The sequence below is a fragment of the Cygnus atratus genome, chromosome 6, assembly GCF_013377495.2.
Source record: "Cygnus atratus isolate AKBS03 ecotype Queensland, Australia chromosome 6, CAtr_DNAZoo_HiC_assembly, whole genome shotgun sequence".
NCBI classification, from domain to species: domain Eukaryota; kingdom Metazoa; phylum Chordata; class Aves; order Anseriformes; family Anatidae; genus Cygnus; species Cygnus atratus.
In genome coordinates, this window is record NC_066367.1 from 23,742,120 (window position 1) to 23,760,733 (window position 18,614).

General features: G+C 70.4%; 1 protein-coding gene across 1 annotated transcript in view; it reads right to left on the reverse strand.

Moving 5' to 3' along the window:
- Positions 1–81: 81 nt before the first annotated feature.
- Positions 82–18,614, reverse strand: part of SPEG (striated muscle enriched protein kinase) — a 33,232-nt gene continuing 14,699 nt past the window's right edge. Inside the window, exons 5-41 of the mRNA XM_035571435.1 lie at positions 18,377–18,520; positions 17,653–17,835; positions 15,837–16,048; positions 15,579–15,667; positions 15,197–15,378; positions 12,859–13,119; positions 11,804–11,962; positions 11,534–11,723; positions 11,191–11,420; positions 10,980–11,099; positions 10,740–10,844; positions 10,450–10,656; positions 10,193–10,316; positions 9,892–10,064; positions 9,051–9,163; positions 8,690–8,858; positions 8,507–8,600; positions 8,161–8,361; positions 7,972–8,032; positions 7,702–7,779; positions 7,411–7,583; positions 7,293–7,319; positions 6,956–7,108; positions 6,565–6,607; positions 6,402–6,470; positions 4,065–6,306; positions 3,831–3,977; positions 3,636–3,752; positions 3,385–3,552; positions 2,969–3,091; positions 2,608–2,772; positions 1,793–2,420; positions 1,469–1,708; positions 1,159–1,382; positions 822–897; positions 467–616; positions 82–289 (exon numbers count right to left, since the gene is read on the reverse strand). Of these exons, the coding sequence (XP_035427328.1) occupies positions 82–289; positions 467–616; positions 822–897; positions 1,159–1,382; positions 1,469–1,708; positions 1,793–2,420; positions 2,608–2,772; positions 2,969–3,091; positions 3,385–3,552; positions 3,636–3,752; positions 3,831–3,977; positions 4,065–6,306; positions 6,402–6,470; positions 6,565–6,607; positions 6,956–7,108; positions 7,293–7,319; positions 7,411–7,583; positions 7,702–7,779; positions 7,972–8,032; positions 8,161–8,361; positions 8,507–8,600; positions 8,690–8,858; positions 9,051–9,163; positions 9,892–10,064; positions 10,193–10,316; positions 10,450–10,656; positions 10,740–10,844; positions 10,980–11,099; positions 11,191–11,420; positions 11,534–11,723; positions 11,804–11,962; positions 12,859–13,119; positions 15,197–15,378; positions 15,579–15,667; positions 15,837–16,048; positions 17,653–17,835; positions 18,377–18,520 (8,048 nt within the window). The remainder of the gene's footprint in view (positions 290–466; positions 617–821; positions 898–1,158; positions 1,383–1,468; positions 1,709–1,792; positions 2,421–2,607; positions 2,773–2,968; positions 3,092–3,384; positions 3,553–3,635; positions 3,753–3,830; positions 3,978–4,064; positions 6,307–6,401; positions 6,471–6,564; positions 6,608–6,955; positions 7,109–7,292; positions 7,320–7,410; positions 7,584–7,701; positions 7,780–7,971; positions 8,033–8,160; positions 8,362–8,506; positions 8,601–8,689; positions 8,859–9,050; positions 9,164–9,891; positions 10,065–10,192; positions 10,317–10,449; positions 10,657–10,739; positions 10,845–10,979; positions 11,100–11,190; positions 11,421–11,533; positions 11,724–11,803; positions 11,963–12,858; positions 13,120–15,196; positions 15,379–15,578; positions 15,668–15,836; positions 16,049–17,652; positions 17,836–18,376; positions 18,521–18,614) is intronic.

Consider the following 18,614-nt stretch of genomic DNA (forward strand, 5'->3'; position numbering starts at 1 on the left):
GGTCCGTGGGCTCATCCCGGCTCCTCGGCCGCCCCGTCCCGCGGCCCCTGGAATGTTCCTCTGGCTCCTCGCCCCTCGTGGCTACTGCGGCCCCGGCGGCTGGCCGCCCTGGTAGGAGCGGAGTAAGACCTTGTGCTTGGTGACGGCCTCGCCGCGGCGCCGCTGGTGCTCCACCAGGAACTCCTTGAGGCGGTTGGTGGTGAAGGTGAGGGTCTGGCGGCGCAGCTTCATCAGGTAGGCGTCCTGGAGCCAGGCGTTGGCAAAGCAGTCCTTCACCGTGGGGCGGCTCCTGGCGCAGGGGCGGCTCGGGGTCAGCGGCCACGGGGTGCCCACCACCACCTCCGTGCCCCACGGCATCCCAAAACCGAATGCCAGTGCTTCCACCCCCCCCGGCCCCGGGGCGTCCCAGCCCTCTCCAGGAGCAGGGATGGGTCCCAGGGGTCACCGGGCTGGGGTGGGCACTCACCAGGGGTGGACGGTGAGGACCTTGCGGATGAAGAGGGCAGCGCTCTGCGAGACGTTGGGGTACAGCTTGAAGGCGTCAAAGCGCCCCGCCAGGATGCGGTTCTCCGTCTCGATGGGGTCCAGCTCGAAGAACGGCGACCGCCCGCTCAGCCTGGGAGGGAGGGAGGGAGGGAGGAGGTGGCACGGGATGGGGTGCAGCCGTGGGAGGGCACCCCGCACCCACACACCCCCACAGGGGGTCCAGTTGGGCAGGGTCTGCAGGGCTGCAGCACCCCCCCCCAGCCCGGTGTCCCCCATGGCACCGAGCCCTGCTCATCACACCTCAGGTGCTCGTGCCCACGGCCCCCTGCTCTTACATGATGTAGGTGAGGACGCCGACACCCCAGACATCCGCGGCAGAGCCCACCGGGTCGCCCTTCACCACCTCCGGCGCTGCAAGGGAGCAAATCTGGCATGTGCACGGGGTGGCCAGCCCAGCACCCCCAATGCACAGCACCCACGGCATCCCCAGCACCCCGTCTTCCACCCTCCAGCACCCCCGTACCCCAACAGACACCAGCAACCCTAAAAAAAAAAAAAATAGACACCCCCAGCACCCCAAAGACTCCCCAGCCTCCCCAAGGCCCCCCAGCCCGTGCCCACCCGGGGCTCACTGCACCCCATCCCTGCGCCCCGTCCCCCTGCCCCACTCACACATGTACTCCAGCGTGCCCACGCGCCGGCCCAGCTGCCGCAGCACCAGGGGGTTGTAGGTCTGGGCGCTGCCGAAATCGATGATCTTGAGGGCGTTCATGCCCGAGACGACGACGTTGTCGGGCTTGATGTCGAGGTGCACGATGCGGCGGCCGTGCAGGTACTCGAGGCCCTGCAGCAGCTGCAGCACGTAGCTCACCACGTCGTCCTCCGAGTAGCGAAACCTGCGGGTGGGGGACGTGAGCGGGGTCCCCACGCTGCTCCCCAAACCCCAGTGCTCCCCCCCGCCTGCCCGCCCGCCCGCCGGGACCTGTCCACGATGCTGTAGAGGATTTCCTTGCCGGCGCAGTTCTCGCAGATGAGCACCAGGTAGCGGGGGGTGATGTACGCCTCGTGCAGGGCCATGATGCGCTCGTGGTGCAGCGCCTTCAGGATCTCGTACTCCTGCAGCACGCTCTGCTTCCTCTCCGCCTCGTAGGGCACGATCTTGGCTATGAAGTGCTTCCCCGTGGCGTTCTCCTTGCACAGCCGGATCACCCCGAAGCGGCCCCTGCAGCACAGGGCAATGCTCAGCCCCCCGGGCGGGATGTTTTGGGGTCACCCCGACACAGCACTCCATCCCGCCCTTCCTCACCTCGCCTTCTCGTCCAGGAAGGTGTACGGCTTCTGGGGGATGCCCTGCCGCAACGCCGTGCCGTCCGGGGCCCCGCTGTCAGCCGGGGGCTCCTTGGAGGACGGGGCAGAGGTGGGGGCCTCTTGGGCAGGGGGCGAGGTGGAGGGCATGGAGACGAAGGAGGTGACCATGTAGGGGGGCATCTTCCTGGGGGGAGCAGCGTTGGAGGTGGTCGACGCCGGGGGAACGGGGGTGGATTTGGATGGGGAGGGTGCCCGGGGCTGGGGGGAGCCCTGGGTGGGCGAGGTGGGGGTGGATGTGTCCGTGGGAGCGGTGGGGGAGCCCCGGGCAGGGGAGCTGGCCTGGGGCACGGCAGCAGTCCGAGGGGGGGTGAACACCAGCTCTGGGGGCTCGCAGACGGTGATGTTGGGTGGCAGCTCGGGGTCTGGCCGTGGCCCCCTGGGGACGCCAGCCTGCGGTGGCCGCTCGGGCTTCTGCAGCGCTGCCTTGTGCTTGCGGGGCGGCGTGGTGGGGGGCAGCCCTGCGGCCGGGGGCTCCAGCTGTGCCTGGGGGGTTTGGGTCGAGCGGCTGGAGGCCACCTTGTCGGGGACAGGGACGGTGACGTCCTTGGCCAGGGCAGCTCGGGAATCTGTGGGGAGGAAGGGGAGCTGTGAGCCAGGAGCGGGGTGCAGGCAGCATCCCCCGGTCTGAAGCCCTCGGGGGAAGATCCCCCAGGACCAAGAACCCCCAGAGCAGCAGAGGCTGCAGCCCCACACCCCGCCCCACATCCCTGAGCTCGCTGTGGGTGCTGCCCTGCAGGAAGGGCTTTTGCTCACCTGCTGCCTCCAGGTGCACCTTGCCCGACGGGGTGCTGAAGGGCCCCTGCCCGGCCTTGTTGACACAGGCCACCCGAAACTTGGGGGCACTGCCGGGGGGCAGCTCCGTCACGTTGAAGTAGCAGTCGGCGATGCCGGTGCTGACCAGCTTCCACTCGTGCTCCCCTGCCGGCACAGGGGCACGGTGAGGCTCAGGGAGCTGTGAGGCAGGGCGCAGCATCCTGTCCCCCCCCCCAGGACACTTCCCCAGGCCACCAGCACCCATCCATGCAAGGGCAAGGGTTGTAGCCCAGCCAGGGGGTGTCCCCAAGCAGCGTGGGGGGGTGGCCGGCTGGTGGCCACGCTTTTACCGGCCACATACCCTCCAGCCGGCACTCCAGCGTGTAGGTGCAGGGGGCTTTGCTCTCTGCAGGCTTCCACAGCACCAGCACCGTGTTCTTGTACTTCTGGGCAATCTCCGGGGTGCCCGGCCGCCCGGGGAGCCCTGCCGGCGGACAGACAGGGCAGGCTGGGACCCACGGGGCGATGCCTGTGCAACAGCAGCCTGCCCCTCTCGAAAGCCCCAGGTGGGGATGTGGAGAGCAGCGATCGAGCGCCCTGCCCCAGTGGATCCCCAGCCCCAGGGCTGTGCCACCAGGCGAGCAGCAGTGCCCAAGCGTGTCCCTCCTGCCAGAGCCAGCCCCCAGCAACCGGAGCAGGCAATCCCCAGCGCCTGGTGCATGCTCTGTCCCTGCAGGGCAGCACCTCTGTCCCCCGAGGTCCCCCCCGCATCCTTACGTGCCACAGCCAGCGTGCAGGAGCTGATGGCTGTGCCCAGGGTGTTGGCGGCTGCGCACTCATACAGCCCCGCATCCTTCCTGGAGACCTTGGAGATGGTGAGCATCTGGCGGCCGTCCTTGCAGGAGACGATGTTCAGCGCGTTGTCCGGCTGCAGCGAGCGCTTGTCTGCCGGGGGAGCAGAGGAGAGCGATGCCACCGCGGCTCCCCCGGCACCTACTGGCCCAGCAGCCCCGGCAGCAGCCCCCCACCTTTCATCCAGACGATCCTGGGGGTCGGGCTGCCGGCGGGCAGGCAGCAGAGGGTCAGCGCGTCGCCCTCCAGCAGCACCTGGTCCTTCAGCTTGATGTGGAAAACGGGGGGGAAGTCTGCAGGGCGGAGGGCAGGGTAAGGACCTGGGGTGCCAGAGGGGGGACCCGCGCGCCCTGCGCCCCGGCCGTGCCTACCCGACTCGCTGGGCGCATGCTGCCGGCTGGCTGCCGAGCCCTCCTCCCGCAGCAGGCTGGAGGGGATGCTGGGCTGCGAGGCCATCTTCTCCTTCTTAGCCCGGGACAGCCCCCAGCGCTCCCAGCGTGACCGCTTCTGCCCCTCACCTGTGGGGACGTGGACGGGGGGCTGCTCAGATGGGGGTCTGGGGACAGCCCGGGCTGCCCCGGCAGTGCCGTCAGCCCCCAGCTCACCTTTGGCGGAGGCGGAGGAGCGGGTGCTGCCCTCCGAGCGCAGGGACTCGGAGGAGGGCGCCGGTGCCGGGGGTGGGCCCACCTGGTCCTGCGCCGCGACGCCCACCCGCCGCAGGCTGTCGCCCTCCGAAATGGAGCGGCGCAGCAGGGAGGGCCGCCGCTGCCCGGGCTCCCCCGGCTCCTCGTCCTCCGGCCGCTCGTCCGACAGGCTGCGGAGCCGCGAGGACACGCGCTCCATGGTGGCGCTGATCTTCCTGCGCACCGCCACCACCGGCGACTCGCTCTCCCCGCCACCCCCCGGCTCCGACTTGAGGCTCTCCGAGTCCCTCCGCTCCTTGGAGCTGCCCAGGCCCAGGCTCCAGGAGAAGCGGCGCCCGCGGGTCGGGGTCTCGCCGCCCCCTTCCTCCCCCTTGCTCTTCCTCCTCTCGGCAGGCGGCGTGCGCTTGAGGAGCACGGACATCCTGCGGAGGAAGCCGCTGTCCTTCTGCACCTCGTGCAGGTCCTGCACGGACTTGGACTTCTCTGCCAAGCCGCTGGACTTGGACTTCTCCGCCAAGCCGTCAGGCTGGCTCCTGCGCAGCTCCAGGGGCACGCCGGCCGGTGTGGGCCGGTAGATGCCCTCGTCGTGGGCCGCGGGGCTGGCCAAGTGCCGGTCCTCGGAGCGGGAGCGGGTGAGGAGCTTCAGCCCGCGGCTGAGCGACGACTCGCGGCTCCGCTTGAACTTGGCCTCGAAGACCTCCTCCGAGTCGATGTCCTCGATGAGCAGGGAGCTGGAGGAGCCGCTGGCCTTCATCTCCTTCTTCTCCACCGGTGCCGGCGTGGGAGGCTCGGCAGGGGCAGGGGCAGGGGCAGCGGCTGGGAGCTGTGGGGCCTCCTCGGTGGCCGGCTCCCCACCTTGCGTGGCTCCCATGGCTTGCATGACCTCAGCGTAGGAGGACGTCTTGGGGGCCCGGGCGCCGGGGACTGCGGGCTGCTGCGGGGTGGCTGCTCTCGCCCTGGCAGCCCCCTCCCCAGCTGCCCCACCAGCTCTGGTGGCTTCGGCCTTGGTGGTCACCTTCTCCTCCTGCCCTGAGGCTGCTGGCTTCTTCCCTGCAGTGGTGGCGGATGCTTTGGCGGGGGGCTGGCCCCGCTCCTCGGGGACTCGCCTCTTCTCTTGGGCAGCCTTGGCTGTGGGGGGCCTGGGTAAGGTGGCCTCTAGCGCCTGGGGCCGGGCATCAGAGAGCGCCGAGAGCGACGGGGACTCCTTGAGCCGCTGGGCCTCCGCGTGGGCCACCGGGATCTCCAGGGGCGCACCGGAGCGGCGGTGCCGGACGACGGGCTCGGCGTCGCCCTGGCTGAAGGAGCTGCTCTTCTGCAGGACGCGCTCAGGAGGCAGAAGCTGCGACGAGGCGGCCTCGCTGGAGGCTGCCCGCACCAGCCTTGGCCCCGCCGGTGCCAGCTGCTCCACGCGGGGCGGCCGCAGCCCCTTCTTGTCGGGGCTGACCCCCAGCGTCTCCAGGAGGGGACCCCGCAAGCCGCTGACCTTGCCGTCGGTGGGGCCGCTCCGCAGCAGGCGCTGGCGCATCAGCTCCAGGCGCTGGGCGTGCTCCTCCTCGCCCCCCCGGCGCCGTGGCAGCTCCATGGAGGCCGCCTTGGCCAGGGCTCGGCGGGGCTCCCGGCCCGCCTCGGCCCCCTCCTCGGCCCCTGGAGGCTGCCCCAGCAGCAGGGCGCTGTCGGCTGAGCTGCCCCGCTTCAGCTCGCCCCTGCGGGCGCTCTCCGGGGACTCCAGGCTGGAGCCCTTCCTCATGGCTTTGCGGGGGTACTCCGTCCACTTCTGGGCCTCGGGGGCTTCCTCGTCGGAGGAGCCAGGTGCCTCTGCCTCTGCGCACGGCCGCCGTGGCCCTGTGGCCCTTGGTCTCTTCCCCAGGGCCACCCCAGGCTTCCCCGCGCCCTCGCTCTGCCACTCCATGGCGGAGCCGTCCCCTGGCATGGCCACCTCCTGCCTCGGGCCCTCGGGCGGCCCCGGTGCCTCGTCGTCCGTGGGGATCTCGTTGAGGGACATGCGGGAGCCAGAGAACTCCACCTGGTGCGGCATGGGGATGAAGGGCAGCTCGTCCAGGTCATCGGAGTCCGAGGAGGACGACAGCGCCGGGGACTCCTTGAGGTGCCGGGGCACGGCGATGGAGAGGTGGTTGGAGGTGTCCTCCAGCAGCTCCGGGATGGGACGCAGCACCATGTTGCACTTGTAGCTGATCTGCGAGCGCTGCAGCACATGGACAGGGCTGGATCAGGCCCGGCTGGGCGGCATAGCACCATACAGCCCAGCACCCAGCCTCCCACCCCGGCTCCTGCCTTCACCTGCCATTTCCGACGGGAGAGGAAGAGCTTCAGGTGGTCAGTGCTGATGACCTTCCCCTTGGCCAGCGTCTGTGGGGAAAGGGGACAGCAGCGTCACACGGACCACGTACCGAGCTCTGAGGGGCCCTGCTGCCCCCAGGTGCTGCTCCCTGCCCAGACTCACCTTGAACCAGGGGTGCTCCAGGGTCTGCTCCGCGTTGGGTCTCCTGTGAAGCAGCACCGCCAGGTGAGGACTGCCCTGGCCAGAGTGTTTTGGCATCCCGTGCTGCCCCCTCACCCCAGCACCCTGGGGTGCACCCAGCCTGCCTGCATCCAGCCGTGCACCCACCACCACCACCAGGCTCCCTGGAGCACCAGGCTCATGCCATGGGGTGGCAGGATGGAGAGGGAGGGCATCACCTTCAGCAGGGACACAGGGACTTTGTCCGGCCCCAGCAGGACCCATCTGCTGATCCGGGGTGCCCTGAACCCCCAGACACCCGTCACCACCCAGGAACACGGGTATGGGGCACACAGTCAGTGCCGTGCCCCCAGGAGGACCTCGTGGCACTCACAGCCTGTCGTTGACCAGCACTTTGATGACAAAACCCTTGGCCTCCCGGGTGAGCCCCTGGAACATCCTCTCCTCGAAGGCCACGTTGTAGTTGCGGATGTTCATCAGCGTCGTCTTGTCGTTCTCACCCACGAAGGGGGAGATCCCTGTGAGGCTGCAAGGGGGGGACACGGCCACTGGGACATGGGGCAGCCGCACGGCAAGCCCTGGGGACTGAGGAACAGACCACAGCCCCAGTGCCACAGGGCAGGAGCAGCTGGGGAGGAGGTGAGCATGGCCCCAGCTGGAAAGGGGGCAGAAATGGGGTCCCTTCCATGGGGATACGGCAGGGCACTTACCACAGGTAGGCGATGACCCCCACAGGCCTGCAGAGAGGAGAGGGTGGTCACTGCACAGCCCAAGCCCCCCGGCACAACGGGGATGCTGGGGTGCACCTGGGCAGGGGGCTGCCCTTACCAGACGTCGGTGACGCTGGAGACGGGGCTCTGGTTGACGATCTCAGGGCCCACGAACTCGGGGGTGCCGTACTTGCAGTACTGCGGCTCGTCGGGCGTCAGCTCCTGCGCGTTGCCGAAGTCGCAGATGCGGACCTGCTCGCTGCTCGAATCCGCCATCAGGAGGTTTTCTGGCTACAGGACAGCGCGGGGCGGGCGGGAGCTTGGCGGGAGGCTCCCAGGCTGGGGAGAGGCAGGGCAGGACACGGGGCACTCCCCGAGCAGGGACCGGGGCCGTGGGGAGAGCACTCACTTTGATGTCCAGGTGCAGGACGTGGTGCTGGTGCAGGTAGCAGATCCCCTCCAGGATCTGCCGCATGTAGGAGCGGACCTGTGAGAGGCCGGAGGCGGGGTGGGGATGGCACCCAGGGGACCATTGTGATCCCCTCAGCCCCACGTGGGACCAGGCGGAGGAAGAAGAGGGCTGTCACCCCCCTTTGGGCATGATGCAATGTCCCTGGGCCCCCCATGTCCCCAGCTACCCTCTCCACCCCATGGCTTTGCCCTGCCAGGGCTCACCCACCTCAGACTCGCACACTGAGGGCTTCCTCGCCATCCTGTCCAGCAGCTCGTCTTCGGCACAGCTGGGCGTTGGTCAAGGAGCACAGGAACGCGGTACCCCCCTTGGCACCCTGCTCGCACGCACCCACCCTGCCCACCCGTGTCCCCCAGCCCTCCCCTGGCCCCCAGGCCACGCAGTCCCGGAGGATACAGCTCCATCACCATGATGACGGCGTTCTTCTTCTCGAAGGCGTCGTGGAAGAAGACGATGCGCTCGTGGTCCAGCTGCGAGAGGATGTGCAGCTCCCGGCGTGCCGACTGCTTGGCCTTGGTCCTGCCGGGGACGAACTTGGCGGCGAAGTCCAGCCGGCTGCTCTTCTCCGTCACTCTCCGCAGGTAGGAGAAAGCCCCCCTGTGACATGGGGAGGGATGGAAAGGGGCTGGCAGGGCAGCTGGAGACACCCCCGTCCCTGCAGGCACTTGGGTCTGCAGGGAGCTGCCCCAAGACCATCCCTGGAGGACCAGGACCACCCTTGGAGGAGCCGGTGGCCCCGTACCTCCCGATCTCCTCGTGCACGTCGTAGTAGTCGGTCAGGCGTCGCGCCTTGTGCAGCGCATCCTCCTCCATGCTGGCATCGGCCGCGGGCTGGGCTGGGGGAAGGAGAGGTGCTGGGGGGGGGCAGCAAGGGGCCGGGGGCTGCCCCGTGGGGCCAGGCAGGGTGGGGGCCGGGCAGCCGTACCTGAGCGCACCACCAGCTCCGCCTTGCAGGACACCTCCCCGGCCAGGTTCCTGGCTGTGCAGGTGTAGACCCCACTGTCGGGCTCGGCAGCACCCAGCACCACCAGGGAGCACTCGTTGTCCTCGTAGACAAAGCTCAGGTGGCTGCTCTCCTCCAGCAGCTCCCCGTCCTGGGGGCGCGGCGGGCGTCAGGGGGGCCCCTGCCATCCCCCACCAGCTCCCACCACCGGCACGGATGCAGCACCCCGCATCAGTTGGGGTGACACGAAGCCAAAGCCCCAGCGCGGGGACCCCGAGGCAGCGGAGGAGAGCAGGGAGCGTGGGTCTGGGGGTCAGGAGGAGGTGGTGGGGTCCCATCCCACCTTGTACCACATGATGTCCGGCAGCGGCTTCCCCTCCACCACCACGGCGAAGCGCGGCGTCTCCCCTTCCTGAGCATCGATGTCCTCCATGATGGACTCAAAGCGCGGCGCCTCTGCCAAGAAATGGGGCGTGGGGCACCATGGGGCAGTGCCATCCCCCTGCCGTGGGCATAGGGAGCTGGGGGGGACCGCCCCGTGGCATCCGGCTACGGGGCACGGAGAGCAAGTGCCAGCCCATGGCATGGGGACGTGGAGTGCCGCAGGGCTGTGACAATGCGACACTCTTGGGAGCAGGGCACCGTGGGGCAGTGCCACTCAGCAGACATGGGCATGGGGCAGAGTGGGGCTGCATCTCCCCGTTACACAGGGGTGTGGGGTACTGCAGGGCAGTGCCACCCCATTACACACAGGAATGGGGCACCATGCAGCAGTGCCACCCATAGCACGTGGCCAAGGGGCGCGATGGGACAGTGCACCCACGGCGCAGTGCCACCCACAGTGCAGTGCCACCCCATGCACACACTCATGGGGCGCACAGAACACCTCTGCCCAAGTCAGACAGAGGTGTAGGACACCAGGCAGCACTAGCAGTGGTAGTACCAATGGTAGGTACCATGGTTTGAGGGCCTTCAGCCCTACAGGGTGACATACACGTATGGAGCACGGATGAGCAATGCCGTGCTATGGGGCAGTGTCCCCATGGCACACAGCCACGGCGCACCGTGGGGGCAGTGCCACCCTATGGGGCAACGCCGCCCCCACGGCACACGGCCTCGGGGCACCGTAGGGCGATGCCCCCCCATGGCAGAGGGGCACGGCCCCCCGGCGCGGGGGCACCTACCTGCGAGGTGGAGGCGGAGGGTGCAGCGGGCAGAGCCGTGGCGGTTGCTCACCTCGCAGGCCAGCGGCCCCGCGGCCCCCCGGCCCACGCGCAGCAGCCGCAGGCAGTGCTGGTCGTCATCCGGCATCGTCACCTCGCACGTGCCGTCCTGCTCCCCCAGCACCTGCCCGCCCCTGCGGGCACACACCGTCAGCCTGTGGCCGCCCCATGGCACCCCACAAGCTCTGCGCGTCGCCCTCGGGTGCGTGCCCAGCCCCAGGGGTCAGGCCGGGCGTGGGGCACCGCACCGCGTCCCACCTACCTCTTCCAGGTGACGGTGGCCTCCACGTGGTTGATGGTGATGGTGACGGAGGCCGGCTGGCCCTCCACCACGTACACCACGTCTGGCTTGTCCAGGATGACCGGGGCCTCCTCCAGGTAGGGACCTGCCACGCACATCGTCACCACCACCTCAGCACCCCGTGTCACCCAGCCCCAGGCAGCTCGCCATGCCGCCGGGCGTGCAGACCCCCCACGTCCCACCCCAGCACCCCACCCTCGCCCCGCTGCCCCTCTCACCCCGATCCAGGAGCTGCACGGGCCCCACGAGCGGGGACGGCTTGCTGTTGGTCTTGGGGGTGGAGGTGATGACACGGAAGAGGTACTGGGCCCCCTTGGTGAGCCTGTGCACCGTGTAGGTGGTGTCCCGCACGCCGCTCACCAGCACCACCCACTGCGTCGTGCCCAGCACTTGCATTTGCACCACGTAGGTCACCGAGCTGGGGTCTGCGTGGGGACAGGGTCAGTGCAGAGCCCCCGGCACCCCACCACGCTGCTGCCCACCCCCTGCCCGCTCCCAGTCCCCTCACCTATGGCAGTGTCCAGCCACTTGGGCTTGTTCCACGTCAGCGTGATGGCCCGGCCGGTCACCAAGGCCACCGTGGGGGGCCCGTCGGGGGGCGTGGGCACCACGTCTGCATGGGAGAGGTGGGGAGCGGCGTGAGCCCCTGGGAGCCCCCCACACACCACCAGCTGAACTTCCCTGTGGTCCTGTCCCCTGCCACCCCAGCACCGTGCTGCGGGGACGCCGAGCCCCATCTGTCACCTACCCGTGACGTAGAGGTGCGCGTAGCAGGTGGCCTTCCCGACTTTGTTGGCAATGACGCTTTTGTAGACGCCGGCATGCGCGTGGCTGACGGCCGTGAACACCAGGCGATGGATGTCCTTGTCTGCGGGGACAGGGGTAAGAGCCCGTCAGCAGCACCGTGCCGAGCTCCCTTCCTGGAGCGCCCGGTGCCGCGGGGAGGGCGGGGGCCCTACACTGCATCATCTTGCGGTCGTCGGTGCTGTCGATGCGGGTGCCGTTGTGGAACCAGGTGATGGAGGGGTAGGGCAGCCCGGCCACCTGGCACTCCAGCACCGCCTCCTTCGACTCCACCACCTCCAGGTTGTGCAGAGGCTTCAGGAAGTCGGGCATGGTGAAGCACTCCGCCTCGGTCTCCGCCTGCTCCGGTTCCTCCGGGATGGACGGCATCTTCTCCAGCTTGGAGCTGCGACCACCCACACGTGCTCACCACGGGAGCGCGGTGCCCCCAGCCCGGCCCCAGGGGAGGGACCCCCCCCAAATCCCAGGGGGCAGCGAGCAGGGAGACACCCGTCTTACATCTGGGAGGCAGCAGACGGCCGTGGCTCCTCCACGTAGAGCTCGGCGGAGCACTCCACGTGGCCGTGGGCGTTCCTGGCGGTCACCACGTAGTGCCCCTCGTCCTCACTGCCCACGTGCACGATGACCAGGGAGTGCAGCCCCCCGTCCCGCTGGATCCTCACGTTCTCCCCTTCCTGTACCGGCTGGCCTGCGCAGAGACACGGCCCTCGGCATTCGCAGCCCTGTGCCATCGGGGGCTCCGGGGGGGGCCGTGGGCGTGGGGATTACCGAAGTGGGTCCAGGTGACCGCCGGCGGGGGCGTCCCGCTGACCATGCAGTCGAAGCGTGCCGTCCGCCCTTCCACCACGTCCACGTCCTCCAGCTTGCGGGTGAAGAGCGGCTGCACCGAGGGCTTCACCGTCAGCCGGGCGCTGCAGGTCAGCTCGTCTGCAAGGAGAGCGGGCAGGGCTGAGCCCCAGACGGGTGCGGGGGGACAGCCACACGCGGGGGTGCAGGGGCAGGGCAGGAAGCGGTGTGTCACCCCAGGGTGCTGCAGGGTGACCAAGGCGCCCGTGCGCAGGGATGGTGCTCTGCTGGCAGGGGGGTGCCTCTTCCCTCCCCTCAAACAAGAGAGATGCTGGCTGCTGGAGGGGTGAGAGGGTGCCCTGTCCTCCCCTGAGGCATGGGGTCGCAGTCCTGGGGACGGGGCGGTGACGCTGAAGCAGGCAGTGCCAGCACAGTGCCATGGGGCTCAGTGCGGGTGCAGTGCTCCAGGTGGGGTGGTTGTGGCAGGGACCGCTTTGCACTGACGGGGTCTTCGCCCAGCCCAGGAGGGGAACGGGACAGGGATGTCCCTGCCCGATGAAGGGCACACAGGGCAATGTCGGAGGCACAGGGCAGGGCAGCATGCAGGAGGCTGGATGCTGCTGCCCCTCCCCAGCTGCCAGCTTGTGGGGAGAGGGCAGGCCACCCTCACCCCTGCCCATTGCCCCCGCCAGGCCAGCAGGGACATGTTGGTAACTGGAGCTGGGTGCCCAGAGGCTGTGGAGCCAGCTGGGCTGAGAACAGCCGGGATGAAGGCAGGCAGCTCGGGGTGCATGGTACAGCCGTGGTGCAAACACGTCTCCCTGGGTGCCAGAGCTTCCACAGGGAGCCCAGGGAATGGCACACACCAGCTACGGGGGGCAGACGTCCCTCTCTATCCCCACACCCCCTCCAGCACTCACAGCCACGCTGGGGGGACCCTGAAGCCCCAAGCCCCAGGGGTGCCGGCCTCATTGACCACCACGCGGGGGCCGTCCCCCAAGCGAGACCCCCGGTGGGGCTGCGTGCCCGCCGCTTACCTTTGGCCGTGCTGAGCTTGCAGGTGTAGATGCCGCTGTCGTCCTCGTGCACGGAGGTGAGCAGCAGCTTGCACTTGCGCCCGTCAAAGTGCATCTTGCATTTGAGCAGGGCGGGCTGGAGCAGCCGGCCCCGCGACAACCAGTCCACGTCCATGTCTGGCGGGCCAGCCACCAGGCACTCAAAGAGCGCCAGCTCCCCCGCCCCGACCACCACGTCCTGCAGGGGAACCACCACGGCCAGGGACTGGCACTCGGGGCGAGCTGCCCGGGAAGGGGGGAGAAAGAGAGAGAAAGAGAGAGAGAGAGAGAGAGACGCGTCTCAGCAACTGAAAAGCAACCATGGGAGGTGGCGGGGAGGGGGCCGTGCGGGGCAGGGGCATGCGGGGAGGGGGCCCGGCGCCGCGGGCGAGTGCGCAGGGCGCAGGCAGGGGGGTGCAGCGGGGAGGAGGTGGGGGCGAGATGTGGGAAGCGGAGCTGAGCCGGGGCGGGGGGCCGGGGGGGTGTGGGGGTGAGGGGAGGTGTCCGTGCCAGGAACACACCACACAGCGCTTTACCAAACAGATTTTATTAGAGCTACAAAAAGGGTCACGGCCTCGCAGCCCACCCCCCGCCGAGCCCCCCCAGGGAGAAGAGACCCAAGCCGGGGCTGCCTCTGCGGCCAGGAGCCGGGCGGACCCCGGGGACGTGGCTGGGCTGCGAGGGACTTCTGTGCCACCAGCCCCCGCCCCGGCATGGGGGTCCCCGGGTCCCTCATTCCCCACGCTCCCAGGTGACCGCTGTGGAGCCCCCACTGCACCACGTCCCCTTCCCTATGGAAGCTGAGCCAACGGCTGGGCCGGGCTCCCCGCTCCCCGTCCCCTGGGCGGCGAGGAGAGGAGCAGCAGGACACAGACACAGACAAACGGACGGAGCGAGAGACGAGACAGCATCGTACGGCCGCCCTGGCCCGGCTGAGGGGGTGCCTCCTGGCGCTACCCCGCCGTTCCCCCCCTTCTCCCCCCACCCGCTGCTCGGCCTCGGTGCCGCCTCCCCCGGCCATCCAACGCGCCCGCGCTCGCCGTCGAGGGCCCGCGCATCCCCGCGGTGCGTCCAGGACGAGGCGGCGGATGGAGCAGAAGGTAATAACACAAGGTGAGGTCCACTGCCTAAGAGGTGTCCAACTAAGAGCCCCGCGGCCGCGGCTCTGAGAGATGCACCCCCTTATCGTACTCCCCCTGCGTACAGACAAAAACCGCAGTCAGCAAGCGGAAGGGTTAGTGCAGCGGAGACGGGGCCGGCACGCACACGAGGGGCGTGCACGCGCGAGGGGTGTGAGCGCACGCCGGCACGCAGCGCCGCGTGCCCCGGGCACGGACGTGGACCACGCTGAGCCTGGTGCCCATCCGTCCGTCGGGCACGTGCCCGGCTCCCGCAGCCGCCCCCGTGCCGCTGCGCTTTGCTGGAGGCTGGAGCGGGGTCTGGCAGGACACAAGCGGTGCAGCGAAGGCTGGGGTGGGTTGGGGACAGCCCGGGGGCTCAGGCAGCCGTCAGCAGGGAGGGCTGGGGGGAGCAGGGCACACAAGCAAAGGGCAAGAGAAAGGAGGCAGCATCACTCGTCCCCGCGGGCTCCTTCCTTCCTGGCGCGTGGTCCCCAGCCACCCGCCCCGTTTGCGCGCACGTTTTAGGGGATCTAGGAGGATGCTGAGCCCACAGCAGGGCTGGGGAGACACAGCCCAGCCCCGGGCACCCAGGCTAACGTGGGACCTGCTCTGAGCTGGGAACAAGCAGGGAGGGGACCTCTCCAAGCTGCCCGCTGGCTGGGCACAGCTTGCAGGCAGGGAGGGAGGGAGCTGTGGGTGTGCTGGGGGGAGATGTCCCCTGCAGGGCCACCGAGGGCATAAGCCCTTCTTGCGCAGCCAGAGCCAGCACCTGGCGCCAGCACGGGTGCCTGCGGGGACAGAGGGACATAGGATGAAGCTGGGCTGGGGGAGCAGCAGACTCTGGGTCGGGCCGGAGACCCCGGCACAGCTAGGCAGCGGGACCCATGCTGTGGGGCCGCACATCTGGATGGGGCAGGGGGACAGCCTGTCTCCTGCTGCGGGGATGGGCTCTGCGGCCAGCACGGCCAAGCCACTGCTGCTCCGCATCCCCTCCCTGCCACCTTAAGCAGGGCCAGGCATGCAGGTCCATGGCCCTGCCGGGCCCTTCCTGCTCCGGGCTCACGCCCGCCTGCTCTGCGGCAGGAAAGGGTGAGAAGCAGCACCGCCGAGAAGGGGTCTGCAGCGGCCCCTTCCCCGCCCAGCTCATGCAGGGTGCCGGAGCCGGCCAGTCCCATGGGGACGCGCTCAGGGAGCTTTACCTCTGACCTCCAGCTTGGCCTCGCACTGCTTGGTGCCGTACTCGTTGACAGCCTTGCAGGTGTAGAAGCCGGTGTCGGTGCGCTCCGCCGCCAGGATGTGCAGCGTGAAGAGCCCCCGGGCCCCCTCCGCCTCCTCCGCGTGGTGCCGCCGGCCGTACTTCACCGGCTGCCGGTTCCGCAGCCTGCGCAGGGACACGAGCAGAGCAGCACGGTCACGCCTGGCCCCGCAGAAAGCCCCCGCTCCTCTACCCCAATCCCTGCTCAAGAGGCAGAGCTCCCCGCCTTGGTGCCGCTCTGAGCTGGCAGGCCCCAAACGAGGAGGTCCCCATGCCTGTCCCCTCCTTCCCTGCCCTGCTGTGACCCAGCGAGCACCGGGACTCACCAGTAGATGATGGGCTTGGGCTCCCCGCGGACGCGGACGCTCATGCTGACATCCTGCCCCTCCAGCACCGACTGGTCCGACAGGGCCACCTGGGGAAGCAGGGGTCAGGGAGCAGCCGGCACCCGCCACCCCAGGGCCACGTGTCCCCACCACTGCACCCGGGGCCACGCATCCCCCAGAACAAGGGCAGCCCCTCAGGGCTGCGGCCACGCGTCACTGCTCCCCCTCTGCCAGGTCCCGGGGGGGCCATCAGCTCACCTCAAAGGTGGGCGCAGCCTTGAAGCTGCTCTCCGGGGAGCCGTGGGCAGCCCCGTGCTCCGCTCGAGGCTGCAGCTTCATGGCCGGTCGGTGCTGGGGGGTCCCGGCCTCGGGGAACTCCTCCAGCGGGCTCAGGTACTCCTCGTCCGACGTGATGGGGCTGGCCTGGCCGAGGGGGGGTGCCAAGTTCCCATGCCGCTCCACAGCGGGGGCTAGCGCAGGAGAGGCCGGGTAAGGAGCTGGCAGCAGCCAGAGCCGGGCAGGGGGCTCAGGGCCCCCCTCCCACCACCCTGCGCCCCTGGGGTGCCCGGGGACACCGACCCCACTGCTCATCCCACGGGGCAGAGGCACGGCGGCCGGCAGCGAAGGGGTGCCGGGCTGTGCAGGGGGAGGGGGTGCGAAACACGCCACGGGGCCGATAAGGGGACGCGATATCCCGCAAGGCGACAGCAGGGCTCAAGTGGCTCTTACGCAGCAGGCCACGCTCCCATCCTTAAGCCGCCTGGATTCCCGGAATGGCTGCCCCTGCCCCGAGCCGGCGGAGGGCTGAAGGTGACATTGCAGCTGCGCTCCCCTCGCAGCCCAGCCTGGGGGGCCCGCACCCGGCATCGCAGCGAACCCCCGTGGGTGGCCGGGGGGCTGTGGGGCCACGACGGGGGGTGGAAAAGCGGGGAGGGGGGCGAGATGCGTGCGGAGCCGGGCGCGAGCGGCCGGGGGTGAGCGTGCAGAGCCCTGCCCGAGGTGGGGGGGCTGGCCCCCCTCCAGCCCGGGTGCCTCAGCCCTCCCCAATGCCCCCCCCCCCCCAGCCAGCAGCGGATCCCCTTACGGCGCTGCCCAAGCGGGGAGGCGGGCGGGCTGCCCGGCGCACGACGAGGGCTCGGCCCCCCCCGGCCCCCGCGATGCCCCCGGACAGCTGGGGGAAGAGGGGGGGCACCCCCCGGCTCCCTCCCCGTCCCCCCCCAGGCGGCGCCGGGCGCCCTGCCGCCCCTCCGCCCGCAGCCCCCCGGTGCCCCCCGCACTCACCGGGGGATGGGGTCGGAGGGGGGGCAGCCCCGAGCCGGAGCGAACCGCGCCGCGGAACGGCCGCTGCCGTTGCCGGGACCGGGGCCGGTGCGGCGGCGGCGGCGGCGGCGCCGGGCGCGCGTCCAGCCCGGAGCCGCTGCGCCCTCCCCGGCCGAGCACCGCCCCGGGCCCGCTGCCGCCACCGCCCGGCCCCCGGGGCTGGGCCAGCAGCGCGGGGGAGGGCTCAGAGCCGGGCCGGGGGCTGCCGGCCCCTTCCCTGCCGGGGGCTGGGGCACGAAGCCCCGGCGGCGGGCAGGGCGCCCCGGGGTGCAGGGCGCGGCACCGGGGCGCACGGGGCTCCGCCGGCCCCCGGGGCAGCTGCGGGGCTCTGCGCGCTCCCCCCGGGGAAATGTCGGGGTGGGGAGAGCCCTGGGGCTGCGTGGGATGGGTGTCCGCGGACGGAGGGGTGCAGGGTGCGCTGGGCGTCCCCTGGGGCGGGAGGCAAGGGTGTCCCCACAAATGGCAAGCTGGGGTGTCCCCGCAGCCGGGGCAGGCTGGGGGCAGGCCGGGGGGGGGCGGCCGGCCGCTGGGCCGCTTGCTGGGCGCCGAGGGATGCTCAGAGCCTGACCCCGCTCCCCCCACGGCAGGATCCCGGCAGCGCGTCAGCTGCTTTGGTTCAGACCGAGCCTTGTAGGGTAAGGAAGCCGGTTTCTTCCCAGTGACAGCAGCGGCCGAGCTGGCAGCCAGCCTGCCTGCCGCCGCGCCGGCCCTCCCACCGTCCCCCGCTGCCTCCGGGCCGGCCGCCGGCACTCACCGGGCCGCACGCTGAGGATGGCACTGCAGCACGTGGCGCCCACCTCGTTGGCCGCGGTCACCGTGTAGAGGCCGGCGTCGGCCACCCGCGCGCTCCGCACCAGCAAGGTGTGACGCTCGCCCTCCGCCTTGATGGGGCGCGCCGTGCTGCTCCGCAGCGGCACCCCGTCCTTCCTCCAGGACACTGCGGGCAGACGCGGGGTCACTCCGGACCGTCCCGGGGCAGGAGAGCCCCCGCTAGCCCCGGTGGTCAGCGTGGGGTCCCTGCCCGGCCTGGGGACCCCTTTGCCATGGGCAGCAGCCCCATGTCCCCAAGGCCCCTGACGAGAGCGGCGCTGGCCCCTCTCTGGTTCCTGGCATCCTCCTGCCCTCCAGTGGAGGACAGAGGAGGGAACCAGAGCCGCTTTGCTCGTTCCCCGTCTCTGCCGACTGTGCTGTGCCTGGTGCCTTCTCCCTCTCTCCCCACAGCCCAGCCCCATGCAGGCGATCGCAGACACTTTGCCCACACCCTGCCCTCCGCACCCTGCCCTGGCATGCGGTGCCTTAGCCCTTTTTTCTTCCTGCCTGGGGATGCTCCCGAGGTGGGCACGGCGTCTCCCTGAGGAGCACAGGCACAGCTCTGCCAGCCCCAAGCCACCCAGCTTGGGTGGCCCCAAGGGACAAGGACACGCCGGGGGGTGGCTGTGCCAGAGCCCGTCACGCTCCCGAGCCCCGGGGCCGCTCACCTTCTGGCTGGGGGTTGGCCGTGACGATGCACTTGAGCAGCACCTCCGCCCCCACGGCCACCGCCGTGTCCTGGATGGGGATCTCGAAGACGGGCGCTTCCAGGGGGTCCTCACCCGCCGAGACGTAGGAGTCGTCGGAGGACTCTGCACAGGGAGAGACGGCCCCGTGGCTGTGAGGGGGAGCAGCAGGCACGTCCTGTGCTGCGCAGCGCTGCAGCCCTCTGCCCGTCCCCAGGTG